Source organism: Dreissena polymorpha, chromosome 2 (assembly GCF_020536995.1).
Source record: "Dreissena polymorpha isolate Duluth1 chromosome 2, UMN_Dpol_1.0, whole genome shotgun sequence".
Classification (NCBI taxonomy): Eukaryota; Metazoa; Mollusca; class Bivalvia; order Myida; family Dreissenidae; genus Dreissena; species Dreissena polymorpha.
Genome location: NC_068356.1, coordinates 7,753,928 through 7,774,642, shown reverse-complemented (window position 1 = coordinate 7,774,642; position 20,715 = coordinate 7,753,928). Strand labels below are relative to the sequence as shown.

At 34.1% G+C, this 20,715-nt stretch overlaps 1 protein-coding gene across 1 annotated transcript in view; it reads right to left on the bottom strand.

Annotated features, from left to right (window-relative positions):
• LOC127865630 (uncharacterized) overlaps positions 1 to 20,715 on the bottom strand; it is a 114,779-nt gene that overhangs the window by 54,007 nt on the left and 40,057 nt on the right. The window contains exon 7 of the mRNA XM_052405513.1: positions 20,555 to 20,576. Within this exon, the coding sequence (XP_052261473.1) occupies positions 20,555 to 20,576 (22 nt within the window). The remainder of the gene's footprint in view (positions 1 to 20,554; positions 20,577 to 20,715) is intronic.

Sequence of the window (20,715 nt, the reverse complement as noted above, 5' to 3'; positions counted from 1 at the left end):
GTAACATGATGCAATCATGTATTTTCACCGTGAAACATCGACAAGTGGTTATGTTGTGACATAAATACCACATGTACAAAGTCAATATACTGTGAACAGATTATTAGCCAGCCTTACATACGGAGGAAACTCTATTAATTAACCATTCACCATAATCTACGATAAAATGTCTGATCGGCGTTTATATTTGTATAAACATCTTTTTTTAAACATACTACATGATTTGTTAAATTGGTGGTTGCCATTTTATACGCATTGTATGTCAGTTCATTGTAGACGCGAACACTTTCCTATTATAAACAAATCAAGAATGTGCGTAATTAATATATGATATAATATATAAATCATAAACTTGAATGATGTGCTTATTATTCCTCTAGATTTGCACATTAATAACCATTCTTTATTTTGTTTTAATTATATTAACATTGTTTGTCCGAGAGGAACTGTCGATGTGTTTCAGTGCTCATTTCGTCATGATACTTATTTATTACAAGCTGAAGAAAAAGGGACAAACGGGTGAACACCTTCAGTTCTTTTTTAATAACACTTGCACTCAATACAAGGGAAACAATAAGGAAAAATATGTAATGAAAGTTGGTAAGAACAGCCTCCCTTTTTATCATCATCATTTTTTTCCCTTTTCTTTTGGAATGTGTAACGATTATGTTTATTACAGAACCAATTTATATGAAATGTACATACATGCAAATTTTAAATTTTCATCCGTGTTTTATTATCAAACTATTTATCAACACGTATGTACACATATTAATGAGATAAAAGACAATTATTATGAAAATATATTTTGACACACAATGTATGCGCAGTATGTTTAACCTAGTAATTGTTAATATTTTACCGATTATTGGATAATAAAGCCCAGTACATCGTAATCCTAGTATTATTTTCCACAGTACTACTAATGCTTCCAATACAAATAAATTCAGAAAATTAATGCAATGTTTTGCCTCAGACGACTTTTCTATTTGTATGAACACTAATAAATTTAATTACCTTGCAAGTATGGAGAGGAATGTATTTCACGTCTCGGGCTCGGTTAAATTATCATTAAGTATATAAACTGCACACGAAAGAATGAAACTACATCGAAGGCATACATTGTCAGCTATTTGTACCATGATACAACCCACCCACCCAACTGTATCAGTATTTAATGAAAACAATTATTTTGTCAATGTAAATAAAATATATATGTACGTGTCTCAAGAACGTGCACATGTTTTTTTCCTGAGTCGAAAGGTCGGATTTAGTATTAAGTATGAATAATAAGCAGTGAATATATGATAATAAATGTATAATATTGGCATGACATTTCAAACTCAATGATTTGTAAAAGATATACACCATCCAAGTACTTTCTATTTTCATGATGATAGCATTCCTTAAGTCGCCGTAAACATTGTTTAAGTTTGATTATATGACCATAAATCTCCAATAGAAAGCGACAACCGTTCGGTCAAAAATAAAATAAACAAGAGATTGCCAAGCAATATGGTCCCCTACCGGTAAAACTCCACCATTGTCAGTATTTTCATATATATTTGTTGCCATAGCAACCAAAGTTCTTGACGTAGGAACAAAATGAAATGACGTGCATAATGTCCATATTGCCATCTATCCGTGTTTCAAGTTTCATGAAAAAATATGAAGAACTTTAAAAGTTATCGCAGGATCCAGAAAAGTGTGACGGACTGACGGACAGACAAACAGACTGACAGACTGAGCGCAAACCATAAGTCCCCTCCGGTTTCACCTGAAGGAGACAATAAACATTCTGTTCTGATCTGCACGAATGGTTGTGTAATATTATTGGAACTTGCATGCATGATCGTTTAACATTAGCAGAGTTAGTTTGGGCATGGCCAAACACTCCTTTACGACGCCTTATGGTTGCTACTGATGTCGATGGATAGTTTCAAATATATTTTGTATGGAAAAAGTAACAGTAAATTCAAACCATATTATTATGCTACATGTTGGTTCTTTCTGGTGCGGCATAAGGACATCGATTTGAAAATAATTGTTTAACTCACAAGGCAGTAACGACACAATCGTGAGTAAAATATTTTTCACGAGTATTCATGCAAAATTAATTTCTACATCCTATTCCACCTAGCGGAATAATGAAGTGATAACTGAATTTATACCGTGGATTTTGAATGGGAAGTATCTCACACCCAGTAAGGATCCATGGGTTCATCTGGGCCTCATATGATCACCCATATGGGTCCGTTATTAGTAGCCTGAGTTGGAACGTGGGCCCTAAGTATTGCATCCCATACGGGCCCTAGATGCGATACCCATGTAGGCCCATAGTTTTTGCTTCCATATTAGTTTAGTATCGGACACCTATATGAGTCCGTATGGGATTTTGCAAACTCCATCTATTTAAGTCTCATATTGGCTTACACTATATTAAATGTATACGAACCAACTGTGTGCCCTTTTTTCTGTGTCCATATAGGTGCCATGCACTGCCTTTGAAATGGGTCCCACATAGACAGCCTATATAGGGTCTAATGGGTTTTGCAAACAACTATTATTTGGGTTTGAGAGTGGTTATGTTATGATCCATATAAGGGACCCAAGAAAACCCACTGCATGCCCTCCCTATAAGTGAAATCAATTGTAGCACCAAATGCAGCCTTCGATATTGGTTCCGAATCATCGGAATGGTTAGCCTGCATACGGCCAAACACGACTCTGAAAACTACATCTATTTCGCTTTTGGTTGTATCCGAATGTGCTTTTAATTGTTTACCAAACGTGTGGATAGAACCTGCGACCTTCCGAACCTATACGGACACCATGTCCACAAACTTCCGAACCTATACGGACACCATATCCACAAATTTTCTTGGTGATAACTTTGTGTATACCACGCAAATGTAACAGAATATTATTTTAAGGACTAAAGTATTGTGTAAGCATGTGAAGCAAACATGAATCAAATTACAAAGGATATATAGAATTTCATATATATTTGAAAATATCTGTTAGGTCAGTCATCTGCTAAATCCGTACTAATGAATCGATATAAACAGTTCGTTTTAGAAAGAATTTAATCTCGATTGCATCTTTAACCGAACCTAAGAGTTGTTATGGATTGCATGTAATCGTGGGGCACTAAGTGACGGAATGTTCGCAGTTGACGCCACATATATACTTGTCGCGATATCGCAACAACATTATCAATTAGTGAAACTGATGGTAATCTACTTACGAAAGAAATATATAACTATATAAAATTAAAGCGATACTATTTATTAAGATATTCTTTTTAACATATATACAATTCAGAAAATCAATGTATTAGTTAATTTGTCAACGCTGACACGCATTTTTAATAAAAATAGCTTATACTAGTAATATCTTAACATTAAATAATATTATCAAACGTAACATTTCAGAATAAGAAACATTAGACAGTTTCGTCCATGCTTATGTTGTTTAAAAAGTCACAAAATGTAGATTTTTATAGCCTTTGGAAGGATTGACTTAGGATTCAAGAACGTGTTTATCAATCAATCAATCAATCAATCAATCAATCAATCAATCAATCAATCAATCAATCAATCAATCAATCAATCAATCAATCAATCAATCAATCAATCAATCAATCAATCAATCAACCAATTTAATCAATCAATCATTCAATAATTAAAAATTCACTCAAGCAGCATAGGGGATGAATGTTTAGACCCGGTCTATAGATATGTATATACAGTTTGTGCGCAAACCGTGATATGCTGCAACGCGTCATTTTCAATGTTCATAAGTCAAGTAAATTATTTAACTGCGTAAAGTAAACACACTTTTCTATTGACAATTCCCGTTGGCCCAGCAGTATTTTGATTTCACGTGTTTTGTGACCGAATGGTAAAGACAGACGTACGAAAGTACTGATATAAAAACGTATTAACCATGCATAGATTTTCTTGTGCACATAAATCTAGCCTTCTATGGCGTTTTACTTGCTCGCAGAGAAATGGCGGTTTCGACTAAAATAACCAACGGGTTAATTGTCAACACACAACTACGAGTTTAATAAATCCCGTTCTGGTTCACTGCTTTATATGAATTATAAATTACAAATGTTCTTGTGGCATTTGATTAACTTCGTGTTTCGTCATGCTTTGCAATAAGCGTAGAGCTTATTGCTCTGTTACAACCCGTTTTGCAATACATTTATTGCAAAACGGGTTTGGAGTGTCTTATTGCAATTTTAAGTTTTTATAACAACCCGTTTTGCAATAAACCCGTTTAGCAATAATTTTATTGCAAAACGGGTGAGAGTGTCTTATTGCAATTTGTAATTTTAAAAAACAACCCGTTTTGGAATAAACCCGTTTTGCAATAAACGTTTCACACATGTACTAATTAATTCACATTGATTGGAAACTGTGAAAATAAAGTATAAAAAAACTGTCGTATTTACGGATTTTCTTTTTCAAAATAAGACATAAGTATAAGTGTAGACAAAAAAAACGACATCGAAAGTAATCGATTTCATGATAAATATGATATAACATTACAAAATGTGTATGGTAAGAGATTTCAACCAAGTTCGTATTTAAGTGTAGAAAACCCAGAAATGCAATCATTTTATTGCAAAACGGGTTGCGGTGCCATATTGCAATTTGTTATTTTTATAACAACCCGGTTTGCAATAAACCCGTTTTGCAATTAGTTTATTGCAAAACGGGTTGGACTGTGTTTTTGAAATTCGAACTTTTTCTAATAACCCGTTTTGCAATAAAATCATCACATATGTATAAAATAATTGAAAGGGATTGGTAACACTAAAATTAAATTTCATATGTCGTATTTAAATAATATTATATCACATTGAAATTTTTATAACAACTCGTTGTGCAATAAACCCGTTATGCAATAATTTTATTGCGAAATGGATTGTTACACAAAATTCAAATTGCGATAAGACATTTCAACGTTTTTCCATAAATTATTGCATTTTGCGTTATGTTAACTTTATTACTAAATTGTTTGAACTCACTTTCGATACTCATTCTGTGTTGTTTTATCGTATTAGTTCTCAAAATTCACCACCTCTCATGCATTTTAATTTTAAGTCTAAACTCACAGTTTTGTCTATGTTTTATAACAATATTGCTATGACCTATGTCAATGCCTATTATTACCTTTAAATAGTCAGTTACGATGTTCACATAGTACGATTGTAAATGTCTTGAATAAATCATTGTTTATTCTATGATTATTTAATGTTATACTAGTATAATCAATATAATGATATATTGATAAGTTATTTGCATATTATTTATTAATTCATCATATTATAATGATTACCTTTGTCATAAATTACATTTAACTCTCAAGTATTTTGCGCTATTATCTCTTTTCCGCCATCATGCATGTTTACTATTATATGACGTCATTCATTGAAATTGTGCTAAATAATATTTCATTTATTGAAGATTTGCTTAGTCATGTGACGTCATTCATTGAAACATGCGTATGACGTCACCTTACTACGAGTTTAAATAGGACAAAACTGTCGTTTGGTTTCAGTTGCGTTTTGGCACTCAATGGATAAGGAAATGGAGAACGAGGTTAGAGGACTTGATTTTTTCTTTTAGGATTAGATAACGAATAACATCAGAAACAGAAATAATATGAAACTTGAGACATGATTTTTATGTCAATAAAACCCGATATTTAATTTATGCAGTCTTTTATTTTCTTTATTCAGTAGGAAATTTGTGATGTTGGCACCGTCTGATGGCCACCAGACGGACCGGCATTACAATATTATTTAAATACAACATTTGAAACTCCCTTTTAACAATCCATTCAATCCATTTGAATAAATTAATATAAGAGTGATTATTTTATTGCAAAACGGGTTTATTGCAAAACGGGTTGTTATAAAAATGTTCACATTGCAGTAAGACAAGCCAACCCGCTTTGCAATAAAATTATTGCAAATAAATGTGAGATGATTTTATTGCAAAACGGGTTTATTGCAAAACGGGTTGTCATAAAAAAATCAAATTGCAATAAGACACTCCAACCCGTTTTGCAATACATTGAGGAAACAGTAATACTGAACATTTACCATGCCCTTAAATATCTATTTCATACATCTTTTGACGATTTAAAAACCTGAAAATTATAAAGCGTTGCAACGCAAAATGATTAAATATTTTGGAGAGTTCTGTTGTTGTCGTTATTTTTTGTGGTACTACTAGGATTAATTATATAACGTATAAAGTACAACACTGATTGTATGAGCACGGATGGCACGGATGGCCGAGTGGTCAAAGCGATAGACTTTTACTCCAGGGATTAGTGGTTCGAGCCCAGTTGAAGGTTAATTTGTTTTTCTTTCTTTAATTTATTCTTGTTTTTATTTTTAGAGCTTTTTAGATTTAATGTTTACATTTATCAATATAAAACATTTCATGACACACTTCAATACATGCCAAAATCTGTGAAAAGGCCCCTTTAAATCATACAACTAACTTGAATGAAAACGATACTAAATGGATGAGTTTTCATTTATGCGCATGTAAAAATGCCATATTCACAACTATCAATTAACGATAGATGCAATTGAGCTACTAGTATGTGTTACCAAGTGATTATATAATGATTGTTTTACTTAAACAATTATACCTACTACGCTGCATATATCAAGATATGTATTTTATTTATATAAACATCAATAATGCGGTTATCATATTAACTCACTCCGATAGAAGATACCCCAAATTGCAGCGTTAAAAGTAGCGACTCGGGTAAACCAATCATCCTGTTTTATAAATGGAGTAAGACTGTAAACCATTAAAATAAGTTGAGGTATGAATAGTCTTTCTTTGATCATATCTTATAGTGGGCATACATTTCATTTGAATTTTTGATGTATTTAATAAATTCAGTGTTCTGCATTTGATACGAGTAGTAAAACAGGGATGATGCTTGTGTTCACCATACGTATATATGGTGGAGAGAAATATTACCAAAGACGTATTAGTGTGAACATTATAGTATTATGCAAATACCTTTGCAAAGAAAATGAATTATATTTATCAGGATACCTATGCATTTTTTATATGTTTATTTTAACTATGGATTATTGTTTTAGTAGACCTAAATCTATGACGTGTGTACTGTACTTAATAAAATACAACATGACTAAGAGAATGAATTTACAGTGTTATGCCAAACCCCTGCTAGTTGTTAAATGTTTTTGGTTGACTAGATCTACCAACCATGTTAGTTGAAATATAAAACAATGTAGGCGGTAAAAGACATTCTTCGACACCCCATCACTGTTTTATAATACAGTGTTGAGACTGAGTGTTAATCTCTTTAGGGCCTCTCTCGGCACATCACGAAATGTCCGTTGAATGCTGCTGTGTTGCAGGTATTGCGTAATATAGTATGTTTTATACACGCACCAAAGGTTTGATCTAGTCTTTAAACGTTTTTTTCCAGCATTTTCTGGAAGAAGGCAAAATCCCATTCTCAAACGTGAAAAACATTTTTCGTGTAAATTTAGCCCTGAGTAATGTTTTGGCGCTTTCAGATGTAAAAAAACGATTTCGTTTTGTTTTTCATTCAGTCATGTTTAAAAAAAATCTTCTAGCTCTTGAGTTAATATTTATGGGAGTATAAGTGGGATTTTTATATACATCTTTTGTCCTCAAATCTTTTTTTCCTGCCACCCCATAACCCAACATACGCCAGACACCTGGTAATATGTGAATCTATCCTCCTTTTCGCTTACTGGGGAGACTCTGAAACTGATGACTTTGATTTAGGTCTTGCCCCGTGTTCACAAAACGATTTTGCAATTGGAAATCGATTTTAACTGACAGATTTTCATTTTTGCCTATCAACTACAATGGAAATCCATTTTCAATGACAAGCAAAACCGATTTTCGATTGCAAAAATGTTTTGTGAACACGGGGCCAGGATTTTCTATTTCTGGATTGCAGAGCCTGTAGGTAAGACAGAGAATCTGAGACAATCATCGACTTTGAAGTTATATTTTGTGTGGCCCGCCAGGGATAGCAAGCAAACACCCTCTTCTAAATAAAGAGTTTTCTATTATTACAGTAGTGTACTGAGCTCTGCCAAAGATCTGATGTTAGTATTTAGATTCTGTTCAGAGACAGTGTCTTTTTCAAAGAAACTTTTCTATGTCTGAATGGTTTGGTCATCATGTTTTAAAAGCGGTGCAGAGGAAAAGAAAGGGGTCAAACTTTGTGTTAAATTGTTGCCAACCAATCATACTGTTGTTTTATTAAATAAACCTGATCACAGAATTACTGCATATCTTTGTAATTATTACGCTCTTACAAATGTTATCTTGAACCCTCTATTTGTGAATTTGCTGGTAACGAATTGTACCTATAAGGTTTAAATCCTTTCTTAAACCTGTACTGCTTTCAAGAAAATGTCGTTCAGCAAAATCATACTTTTGTGAATTAGCTTTGTTTTGTTTGGGAAACCGGTATACTATCTTCCACCATCGATGAGTCTTAATTTTAGACTTAAGTATCTTTAGAAGAAATATTCCCCAAAGATAAACTTCTGCTCTAAGTATTTTAACATATAAACCTGAACCACTAATCTTTATCAAAAACTTAAATTTCAAACTGACAAGTGCAGACACGCACGCATTATTTCTAAATACATGTTGTAAGTAAGTGGTTATTTGATTCTAAATGAGACGTTTTAAGATGTTATCAAAAATGATATGAACTGCGCGCACAAACCCACATATAATGCTATCAGTTAATGTACCGTAAATTGACTTGCTTTCCGCCAGTTTAATAACGTGATATAGTTGGGATTTTATGTATCTTTGTTAAATGAATAACGTTTTGAATATGAATCACGCGAACGGATTTATTATTTAATATATCACCATAAAGTTGCGTCGAAATTTACACGCGGTTCAGAAAACATTCCCTGGCTATGAACTTAAGTTAACGTGTTTTTTTTATATGTATTAAAGCATTATTACTAGTATGTATTGGCTCAGCTGGGCACGAAGTGTTTAAAGCAAGCTAGTATGGTCATCGTTTTCCACTTTTTTTCATCCAATCTTGATTCATCTTGATACCATTTTGAAAGCCATATGTAAGGCTTAATATGAACACCACTTGGTCAGAATGATTATCTTCACCATATATAGGCCACGTTTGACATGAGTTGAATGCGTCCTAAAACTAGGTCACCAAATTAAATTTTAGAACCAAAAACGTATTACCCACTCTAGTAGCCACATTTACGATTTAAATTCTAAGATACCCAGTTCGAATCAGGTTAACGTGCGTCCAAAAACTAGGTCACACAGTCACAAGGTCATAAGGTTAGATTTAAGAAATATCAGGTTATAACTCTAAAAGACACATTAATGATATAAATTTGGTAAAACAAATGCCATTAATTTAATCTTGACAATATTATAGCCAATATGGACCTTGTATAAATCAACATGTAGATCACCAAGTCCTTACCTCCGGTTAGCACTTACGAGTCACAGTGGCAGTCTTTTCGTCTGAATAATTTCACGCTCGATCGTCTTTCCAAGTTTCTGCATATCGCCAAAAGTATTAACACTTCCTACATATAAATCATTTAATTAATATTCGCTTTTAAATGTATGTTATACGGTTGTATTGATAATATATACTGTAAAGTGCATACATGAGCATGATAGGCAAAAGGCTGACAGACGCGACCAGCTTCGAGAACCTGGGTGCAACCCCGTGCAAGGATAGTACAAGCGACGCTGACGTTAGAATGAGAATTGCCATGTCGACCGCAGCGATGGCCAAATTGTGCAAGTTGTAAACAAACAGCCCAAACAGCTTCCCTACAAAGCACAGGCTTTAAAAGTTTATCGAAGTCTCAATTATACTGTTCGTCTGCGAGACCTGGACACTTCTGCCGGACACAGAAAGCCTGATACAAGATTGAAAACAAATGTCTATCATGACTGCTCCGCATCTCCTACATAGAACACAAACCTAAGAGTTTGTCCGAAACATGACAGCAGTGCACACTTCTTGGCCTTCAAATATCACTTGATGCGACCATGAAACGAGAAAAGATGGTTTGGTTTGGACTCGTCGCCAGGCACGACTCTCTGTGCAAGACTGTGGTCAAGCGCACGCCAAAGAGATGCCGCGTCCATACCGTCAGCAGAAAACTGGATGGACAATGTGAGCGAGTGGATGCATCTCCCCATTAATGAGCTACTCCCAGCAGCTTACAACAGACCTGACTGGCGGAGGGTCGTTGCCGTTCACCCACCCCGAACATCCATATTGGTCAAGTGAATACGATGATGACTCTGTTGTGTTTTTTTGTTCGTATGTAGAAATTCAGAAATTATTATGTCAGAAATTCATGTCGCTTTAAAAGTATGCTGGCTTCTAATGATTTCAAACAAAACATGAAGGTCATTTGTTTTATTCTTATCGACTGTAAATAAGTGGTCGTGAAACTACCATTTACTTGCGTTTCTGAATAAAATATATTTCTTTACATCAAATTCTTCTTTTGGAAGACTTATAATTTACTATTCATAGCAATTTAGAATTCAGTAACCTATTGAAGTCCCTTGATAACCCGCCTTTTTATTTGCAAATACATAGAGAATGCATGCTTGGTGCCGAGATGGAGAAAGTTTATCCGGTGAGGCTAAGAAAAAGAAAATAGGGGGAGCTTTAGCCAACCATGTTTTTTATTTATTTGGTTCATGTCGTTGAAACATTTTATCAAAGACAAATGATAAATTGACAAAACAATATAATTATTCTTGTCGAGCCTCCTACATGTACACAATATTCCTGACTACCGAATAACTACTGATTGTGTCACGTAAAAATAGTTCCACTTTAGATTGTTCCTTTTAATACTTTCCTTTTGAAAATATGAGAAGAAATAAAAAACGAATCGAGAATGTGATATTTTTATTGGTCTACAATAAATGTATCCCGGAAAAAGCAACTTTTTGGAAAAACCCTATAATCTGCTGGTACAAATAAACATGACCCATTTATAATCCTTTCAAAATCACACACCGTATCAACCGTTATTATTTATAGTAAGCTATCATTGGTTGATTTAATGGACCAGCGTTGTTTGTACCGGGGTGATAAGTGGGTTTTTCTAAACTCGTGCTTTTCCGGGATCAGTCTATTACAATAGCAGCCGATATTGGTAAAAATACTACACCCTTGAGTAGTGTATTGAAAAGGTAACACTCAACTATGTGTAAGAGCGTGCGTAGAAAACACTACTTCCTGTTGATCGGAGATAGGAAAATTTATTTGACCCTGCTTTATTAGGTCAATGTTTGCAACAGAGGCAGAATAAAACTATGATGCGAGTATTGACGCCTCGACGTATAGAAATTAGATATAGGTTTAATCTTACGTACAGATCTCCTAACCTATATTGCCCATGAATTTGACGTAAAACGAATTTCATTCAAAATGATGTTTTTACTAATTATTATAATAGCCACACGCTAACCACTTGTGACCCATTCACCCCCACCTTGCATAGGCTCGTAATGAGGTTTCAGTATGAACATTGAATGCAATATCCTAATATATCGTTTCTTTATTCGCAGGGCCGGATTAAGCTGTTTTGGGGCCTAAGACTACACAAGTTAAAGGGGGGCCCCATTCTCTCTGCACCCCATCTGTATATTGAAAATAAACTACAACTACAAAGAGCAGATAATTTGTTGTTGTACACAGTTGACAGTTAAATTATACATATTATACATATATATATATATATATATATATATATATATATATATATATATATATATATATATATATATATATATATATATATATATATATATATATATATATATATATATATATATATATATATATAAACAAGTTATACAATCTTAAACTATTTTATTTACTGAACTTAACACACATGTGACATGTAACAGATTCCAGATTCCAGTCTACAATTCTCCTCTACGACACTTCTGCTTGCCAAAGTCATCGATCAGCTGTATGAAGTCTAGTTCTCGGAGGACTTGACATTCAATAGACAGTAGCCCTAATGCTGTCAACCTTTCCTGACTCACGGTATTCCTCAGATGTTTTTTCACGCGTAAGAATGTTTGAAATAACCTCCCACTGTTATTAACTGGAATTGTAAAGTATATTCGAAAAGCGATGGCAACGTTTGGAAAGTTTGTCTGTAGTTGGCCTCCATCTAAATTCAGCAGTTCACTTATGTGGGTGATGGTTCTGTCCTGGTCCGCTACTAATTAAAAAAGCTTTGAATTGAACAAACATGTCAACAAAAACCGCTTAAATGCCATCTGAATAAGACTCCACTAGATGCGTTGCATATTTCCGTAGATCATCCAAAGTGAGACAGAGAGACTCAAACTCTGTCATGAAACCAAACAGTTTGTCAAGACCAGAATATTCGCTCAACCGCTTGCGAAGTTCAACAGTGAGACAATCACATATGCTGTAGAATGTGTGGCGAAAAGGCGATAGAAAAATTCTGTACATTTAACCTGTTATTCGTGTCTTTGAACCGACTTGTAGGATTTCCAGAAACAGTAAGATATCATTGTTTCTCGTGTCAGTAATCCGAGTCAGTGAAATATCTTATAGGTTAGAGCTGTAATCTGTCCGTATACTAATCGAGGAATTGTGCGTGAAAAAAAAAGAGCAGGTAATAAACATACGGTAAATTGAGCTTAAAAACCGTGACACAGTTTTAACAACATAAGGGAGCCAGTGATTTGTTTACAATTCGATACACATCAGAGGCCCGATAACACAAAGAAGCAATGTTGTGCTACATATCTTAAGAGGGCCCCCCTGGTGCATCTAGATAGCATAATAAAAGCGAACTAAACGGTCCAGATGTTGTCATGACCATACGGGTAAGTCGTATTATAAACTGAAAAACTAATAGTTCTGAATGGATATACAACACATAAAAAAATGATAGCATAGTAAACAGAAGCGAACTAAATGGTTACAACTGGATAAACATTTGGAAACTGGTCAAATTACACAGACAATTTCTACTGCAATACCGAAAGAGTCGTTAAATGGCGTAATAAAGGAAGATCATACATTGGGAAACTGGCCAGCCGTTGGGGGCCCCTTAAAATTCGGGGGCCCAAAGCTGCAGCCTTGTTAGCCTAGTGCTTAATCCGGCCCTGTTTATTCGGCGGTTTGTTTTCCTTTTGATTTTTAGACATTAATATAAATACACCCTATATGCAATCCGAAGTACTCACCAACCCATTCTTAGACTTGAGAATAAAGCGTGGACTTACGCCTTAAACTGTAGGGTTCGAATATGTACAGGCTAAAATGGCGCATTTGTCTTTAACGCACAGTTCTTTTAACACACAGTTCTGAAGGTAGAATAATGTAATTATATGTTACATGTCATGCTAGATAAAACTAACACGTAGCTATAGAAAATTGCAGTGAAACGAATATTCTCTATTTTGGACTTACGTCTGAGAATCGGTTAGTACATGTAAATACGGGAGATGGATGAAAGATATGTATGAAGTGTAACAAAATCTCGAGTTAGTCACAAGTTACTAACATAAACCAAAGTTTATGCGAGCCAAGCTACCAAGTGTTTGGTTTTAATGTCGCATTGCAAAAGTTGTAATTTATTGTGTCCAATGTGCACTTAACCTACTGGTGGCTGACTTGATTGATTGAATATCGTATGCATAGGGAGCTACATATTATGAAGCGAAGGCAACACACGTTTATTACACTTATATTTGTATTAAATAACCGCGTTATAGGTAAATTGAAAAGAAATATAATACTATTGTTTACATACGATAAAAGCCTCATGCTTTGTAAAAAGCATTCATACGCAGTACAAAGTATAATTTGTAATAAATATCTCTCACATTTATAATATCATAGGGCGATAAATTGAGTAACGTGTACGAGTTATTGAGTGTCTCTGCAAATCAGCACGTGAAGGTTTTTCACAATATCAGACAGGTCAGCGGAAGAGTCGACTGGGAACACGTGGCTTATACCAGGCTTTGCCTTGTCCTCATAGCTGGCTAACCTCATCAGCTGATCCCTGTCTATTGACTTGCCAACACCAACCACGATGACTCGAGGGCTGCATTTAAGCCTCATAGCTTCCAAATAGGCCATGCCCATGTCATCGATCTTTCCGGACAGGATCAGGACCGATACCCTGTTGACATCTGGGCGGACATTTTCGAAAGAAGTTCTGATTCCGGACAGTAGATCTGCCGCGCTTTCAACTATTTGCTCCTGGACATCCGTCGCAAAGTCACTGTCACCAGAAAAGTCTGCTAGGGGCAAATCTGTATTTCTGCAACTTTCTTTCAGGCCTAGACGAATATTCTTTGAGTTTCTGAAAGCGCCACCCACGTGTTTGATGAACTCAATCACGTGGTCCATTGAGTCGCCTCCAATGCCGTGGATTCAAAACATTATGTCACCCATAAAGTCAGCACGCTATAACACAGGTAAGCTATAATAATAATAATAATAATAATAATAATAATAATAATAATAATAATAATAATAATAATAATAATAATAATTCTAAAACTAATAATAATAATAATAATAATGATAATAATAGTAATAAAAAAAACATGATTTCAGCCTTATATTCAAAGTATCGTTGCAATAATGGCAAATAAGCAATCAATATGGATTAACATTCAAACCTGTAAAACTTTTTTGATTTTTGATTTATCGACAAATACTTACATTACGAGCAATGCGTTTAAATAATTTGAAAGGTTATTCATTGTTAGCGCCTTACAATCTGCTCCTACGGGCATGATTTCGAATATCAGCCGAGGCAAATTTTTATATTATATTCTTATTTTACTTTGATCTTAAAATTATTTAGGACTTAACCAATAATAGTTTTTTCAGTTATTTATAAAATACATTTCCAGAATAGTTATATATTTAAACACGTGCATTAAAACGTAAGTAAAAGAAAATCAGAAGTACAATGTATGTAACATAAAATGCGACCGATGAATGATTGTTTCATATTCATTTTTGACATCGAAAAACATGTTAAAATAAACACATATAGTGAATTTTAAACTTTTTTAAGTTAGAGATTTTGCCGATCCGACCCCAGGGATTCGATCATATTCTTGAAGTAAATACATTAGTAATCGTGTTTTACCGACAAATTTTATTATCCTTCAATGTATAAATACTGTGTTATATAATGAACTGCGATTCTGGCATTCTGAGCCTTACTAGCCTAGTATTAACTTTTACGACATGAAAGTGAATTCAAATCTATATGTGATCTAGCAACATGCTGGTTGTGTCTACTTACTTTGCTGATCACCCGGAACTGCAATACAAGACATCATCGTTTAATATTAAATATGTACAATAGTAAACAAACACGTACATACAATGTAAATGATTTTGAAGTTGGGCCAACATTTGTGAAAACTAATTTTGCATATTTATATTAATATATGAATGAGTAAAACATATATAAACAACCTGAAGCTGCGCTCAGGATATTAACCTTTTATCGGGGGGGGGGGGGGGTGATCTTTATTTATTACAAAGAACACAACTTCCATTAACCAAATAAAACTGTAGTTAACATGACAACATAAAAACAATAAACACACCCACTATGAAACAGGAGTAAACGCATTAGGGCGGTTAATTCAAAAATGTTAATTGTCTTAACAAATGATTATGCTAAATATACTTAAAGCAAGCTTACATTTTTTGAATGGTAATAACAACCATATGCGACAAATTGACATTATGGAAATATGTATGGCTCATTAATGATATATGGAACAGCAATTGTTCTTTAAGCATATGTAATAAACGTTTCTCGCACGCCCATAATGCTCGAGTGTATTTGTCTTCCACTCTTGACACTAAGAACACATGTTTCAAATCTTTTTGAACGTGTAAATAGAACACCAACATTGTTATTTTAAATGTTTTGTTATTATAATGCATCAACATGAAACAAAATCACATATGTAATGTTATGGTACATTTCTCCTACGTGAGACCTTTACAGGAAAGAGGAATGCAAATCCTTAAGATTAATTTCAGCTCAGCAGATTCTTCAAATGGCAAACTATTTTACTGTGCTGCACTTATTTAAATGCAAAAGACGAGAAATTATTTTACAGTTAGTTTCAAGAGATAGTAAATCGATAACTGATGAAATAAACAAATGTGTTACTGATTACCTTTGCATGTCTTGAAGGCTTAAAGATCCCTAGTTTTCGGAAGTGCGGGGTAGCCATTGACCAAGAATGAAAAATCAGACACAGGTTTGGAGGCCATTGCTTCCAGTTCGCTCTTGTCAGTCTTGTTTCAAACACTTTAAGGATAAGCTGAAGCTGTGTATCAAAGTTGACAACACGTGGGAACAATATCTACCCGAATGGTCGGTAACGTACCCTTTCACAGATCTTTGAATTATGTACGATTACAAAAGACCAATATTTTAAAGGTTAGACAATAAGCATCAAGGAAGGATGGAAGACCAAAGGCACACAATTGACGTTTCGTTAGGTTAAGGTTTATTTAAAAATATAAAATTTAAATTGATTGCATCGAAAAGAGGCTTGTAGAAACGCTCTTGAGTCTGTGTCTTGAGAAGAACAGTAGTCGGTGTATTTGCAAGGGATATGAGAATGCTCCTCGAACGGTGATCGCATACGGGAGCTCTAAATCGCGAGGAGGACTTAGAATCCATAGCACAAGTTCGATTTCAGCACGTATGATTTGGGTATTGTATGTGTTTATTTCAATGTTATGAAATTAAATTCTTTTTCTGAAAAATAGGTTTACATTTGAGATATAAGTTTGCGCACATGGATATAACCATATATATGAAAATATTTTACTCGTAGTATTGACGATCTCAGTGCCAATGCGACCGCTAAACTATGTAAAAAATGGTTAAGGTAAAAACAACTATAGAAATTTCTAAAAATAATTGAGTTCAGGTACAGATGGCACGAAGCGTAGCACCATTCAATAGGTAATTGCTATAATAATTATAAGGATATACATTTGAGTAAACACTTATTCAGCCTCAGAACACATAGGAGAGCCAATACTTTACCAACAGTAAACACATAGACTCCGCTTTTATGCGTGAACTCAATCTGCTGCAATGTCTGGCTGGCCTGGATGATACCCCGTCCGTAATGACCACAGCAATATTAGCTGCACCTGGTCTCGCGCCATTCTTTGTCGAGAAGACTTCCTTCAGCATTAACTTTGTGCGGGAACCATTCGTTATTGGAAATCCAATACATTATCATGAATCGATGTTGAAATTTAGAACATACTATACCATGAACAAATTTGTGATAAATTGTTAGGTGCGCTATATAACAAAGTGCCTTTCAGATGGATGATTTCGTAATGTCTTAAACTCTTTTCCAGGGAATGTATTGAATTTAAATATTTGTTTTTAAGGTCTTATATTAATGTTTATCGGATAATAAACTTTTTTTTTCTTATATTTGTTTGGGACTTAAATATTCCGCTTCTTGGAAATGTAATGTTACGTGTGTCAATCCATTTGTTTACGTTCCTCAAGTGCAAAGTGAGTGTTGGAGCTGCCACCTGGTTGTGTAATTTTAGCGATTTCTGAGATAAGTTCCTTTCTTGTATTGTATTGATTGAGATGTATTTTAACCGATGCTTCGTTGCTAAACGCTATTAAGGCGACACGGAAAAACACGGACATGCATCGACATATTTTCTTACAATAAATCAGTTTTCCGAATAAAACACCAGCAAAAAAACAATTGATAATTTAATATTGTGTTTTATTGTGATTCTATAAGCGCTTTTTCAAAATACATAAACACTATTACTGCTACATTGTAGCCAACATTTATCGCTCGACCCGACAACACGAATGCATGCTTATACAATGTCCTTTTTTAACGAAAACGTGCAAACGTAAAATATCCAACGAATAACGAGCGCTTTATTTAATACCCGAGTGTTCCCAATCTCAACGTCAAAGTGGCTGACGACGACGCCAATAAAGGTTTTCTGTGTCTCGAAGTCAACATTCCAGATACTGGATGAACTGTCCACAATGAACACAATGTCTGCCTCCTTACCTTGGCATGCTGTAAAGCGGTGTGATTGCATTAATCACTATTGTAACAGCAACTTAAAATAAAAAAAATAATTCGAGGAACGCGTTAACACTGTGTGTGTTTCCGTTTGCACTGTCTTTAAATGCCCCTACTTGATTGTATATTTTACTCAGTTGTTTTGATGTTGTATTGGGTTTTATTCAGTGTTTTATTCAGTATTTAATTTTTCTTATGATTTTTATATCATCGATGTAAACGCAAGTGTAAGCATAAAACCACATGACCACCGTGTTTTGAATCCCGAGCCCATATCGGAATAAACAATCTTAATAAACTGAATTTAAAACAATCCTCAATAACCCTAATATCGCCAAGAAAACGGTAACAAACATGTCAAATAAACAGCGGTGTTCACGTTGCAATTCAGTAGTCTGAAATAATTAAAACCGCATTGCTATGCATTGTCAAAAGTTAAAATCGTTTTTGAACATCATGTTCATTTTACACAAAACAATCTATGATACACTGGCACCCGGCTGACTAATAATATTAACTATCCGAGAAAAACACGAAAACAGTATCTTAAAACGAATTGTATTTGTTTATAACAACATCACATGTTCGTAAATATTCAGATTTTGCATTTTTTCAAAGCTTAAATTGTCTTCAAAGAACGATAGAATCAATCAATGAATCATTTTGGAAATGTCAGCATATTAATTATTGTCTGTCATTTCATTCGACATGAATGATCCAAACAATTATGATAGCAGATAAATACTTAACAGTATACAGTTGCTAACATTCTTGATGATAGTTCATGCATAAATGCCAAAGTAACCAAATACAATTGGTCATACTTACTTTTGTCAGGCTCTTCTCTCTGCACTAAAAAGAAATAAAACCTTTTTTTATTTACAAGTAATTATGAGGACTGAAGTTTTATGCCGTTTAATCCGTTGTTAAATAGGAATTGTTAAAAGTACATGATTACAAAATAATAAAATAAATATGCTCTAAGCTTAAAACAATACCCAAGTACGTAAGTTATTTTAAAAGGCATGTGTTTTAAAATGTTCGTGTGTCATATACTATGTGACCATTTAAGCCGGATGGCTTTAGATTATGTGAGCAATTTATCTATTGAAACTACGCGGTGCTATATTATTGTAAGCAACTAGGCCTTATGCCGTTATATTTCTGCTTCTTTAAAATATTGGTTTTGTTTAATTAGGAGTGAACCCTCCTGAGACATATTTCAGTCGAAATAGAAAATGGTGTGTTTATTGTTATAATAAAACCTTCATGATATTTTATTCATTATGTGATGTGTGAAAATATACTTGAATAAGCTATTGTTCCATCGAGTGTGATCTGATGACGGTTTTACAATAGGGTGCGACGACATGTCTGTGCCATCTGTCTAGTTCATTTGTGATTACGTAAGGTCCGTTAGAGAAGTTCGAGCCAGTCCACGATTTGATGTCCATCATAATCTTGTAAACCGAATCAATACGTAATGAATCGTATTTTAAATTCCTCCAATATGCATAAGTAATCAGGGCGCTCCGTGAAAATACGGTGCAATTGTTGTTGCTGTATCTTTAATGATTACATCGATTGTGTTCATTGTTTGAGCCTCTTCTGGAGTCAAACAGTATAAATACATTCTAATTGTGTATCGTTTTCTTTTATATGATTTAGATAACATAACATATACGTTCCGTTTTGTCTTGCCTACGATTGTCTGCGATTTACGACAATATACGATTTGATGGGCTTAGTTAAGATGTCATTCGATCCTAACATTTAGGATGATCATTTACATTTCTGAACCGTTTATAAATGTTTCAAGACTCAATCGACTCAATACGATTGACCTCGAGATCTGACAGGACCATCACGATTAATTCAAGATTAAGACAAACATTTTTAAAGTGGCGCAAATCAGACGTGCATTTTATTAATCTGATATACCATATCAACCGTCACTATTTCAATGCGATTATCATTCGAATAAATGGGTTGGCGTTGTTCATACCTACAGATAAGCAGAAATTTTCCAAATTTATGATGATCAGTATCAAGTATATTATATTCTTATTGTATCCTTACCAATGCGCTTATCAACATGCATGGAACACACGTTTTGCATACATGGATCCTGGACACATTCACAAAACGCTATATATTTTTGTTCGAGCTTGTTAAAGCATTAAGCGACCATTTTTAGATTTTGAACTAAAAAGATCTTATCATCTTCCAAATATTAAACAACGGTGATAACAAAATTCTACAGTTGCACAATTTCAAAAGTATTTATTTCAACTTCATGTTTACGAATTAAATGAAAACTTTCTTACTTTGAGTCGTTGTTGCCGTTGTTGTCGTTGTTGTCGTTGTTGGTTCCGGTGTTGTTGTAGTTGTTGTAGTTGTTGTCGTTGTTTTTGCTGAGGAATTCGAAATAATTAGTTTCTGTTAACCAGTATATTTGAATGGAAATAAATAAAATTACTTGGCAACA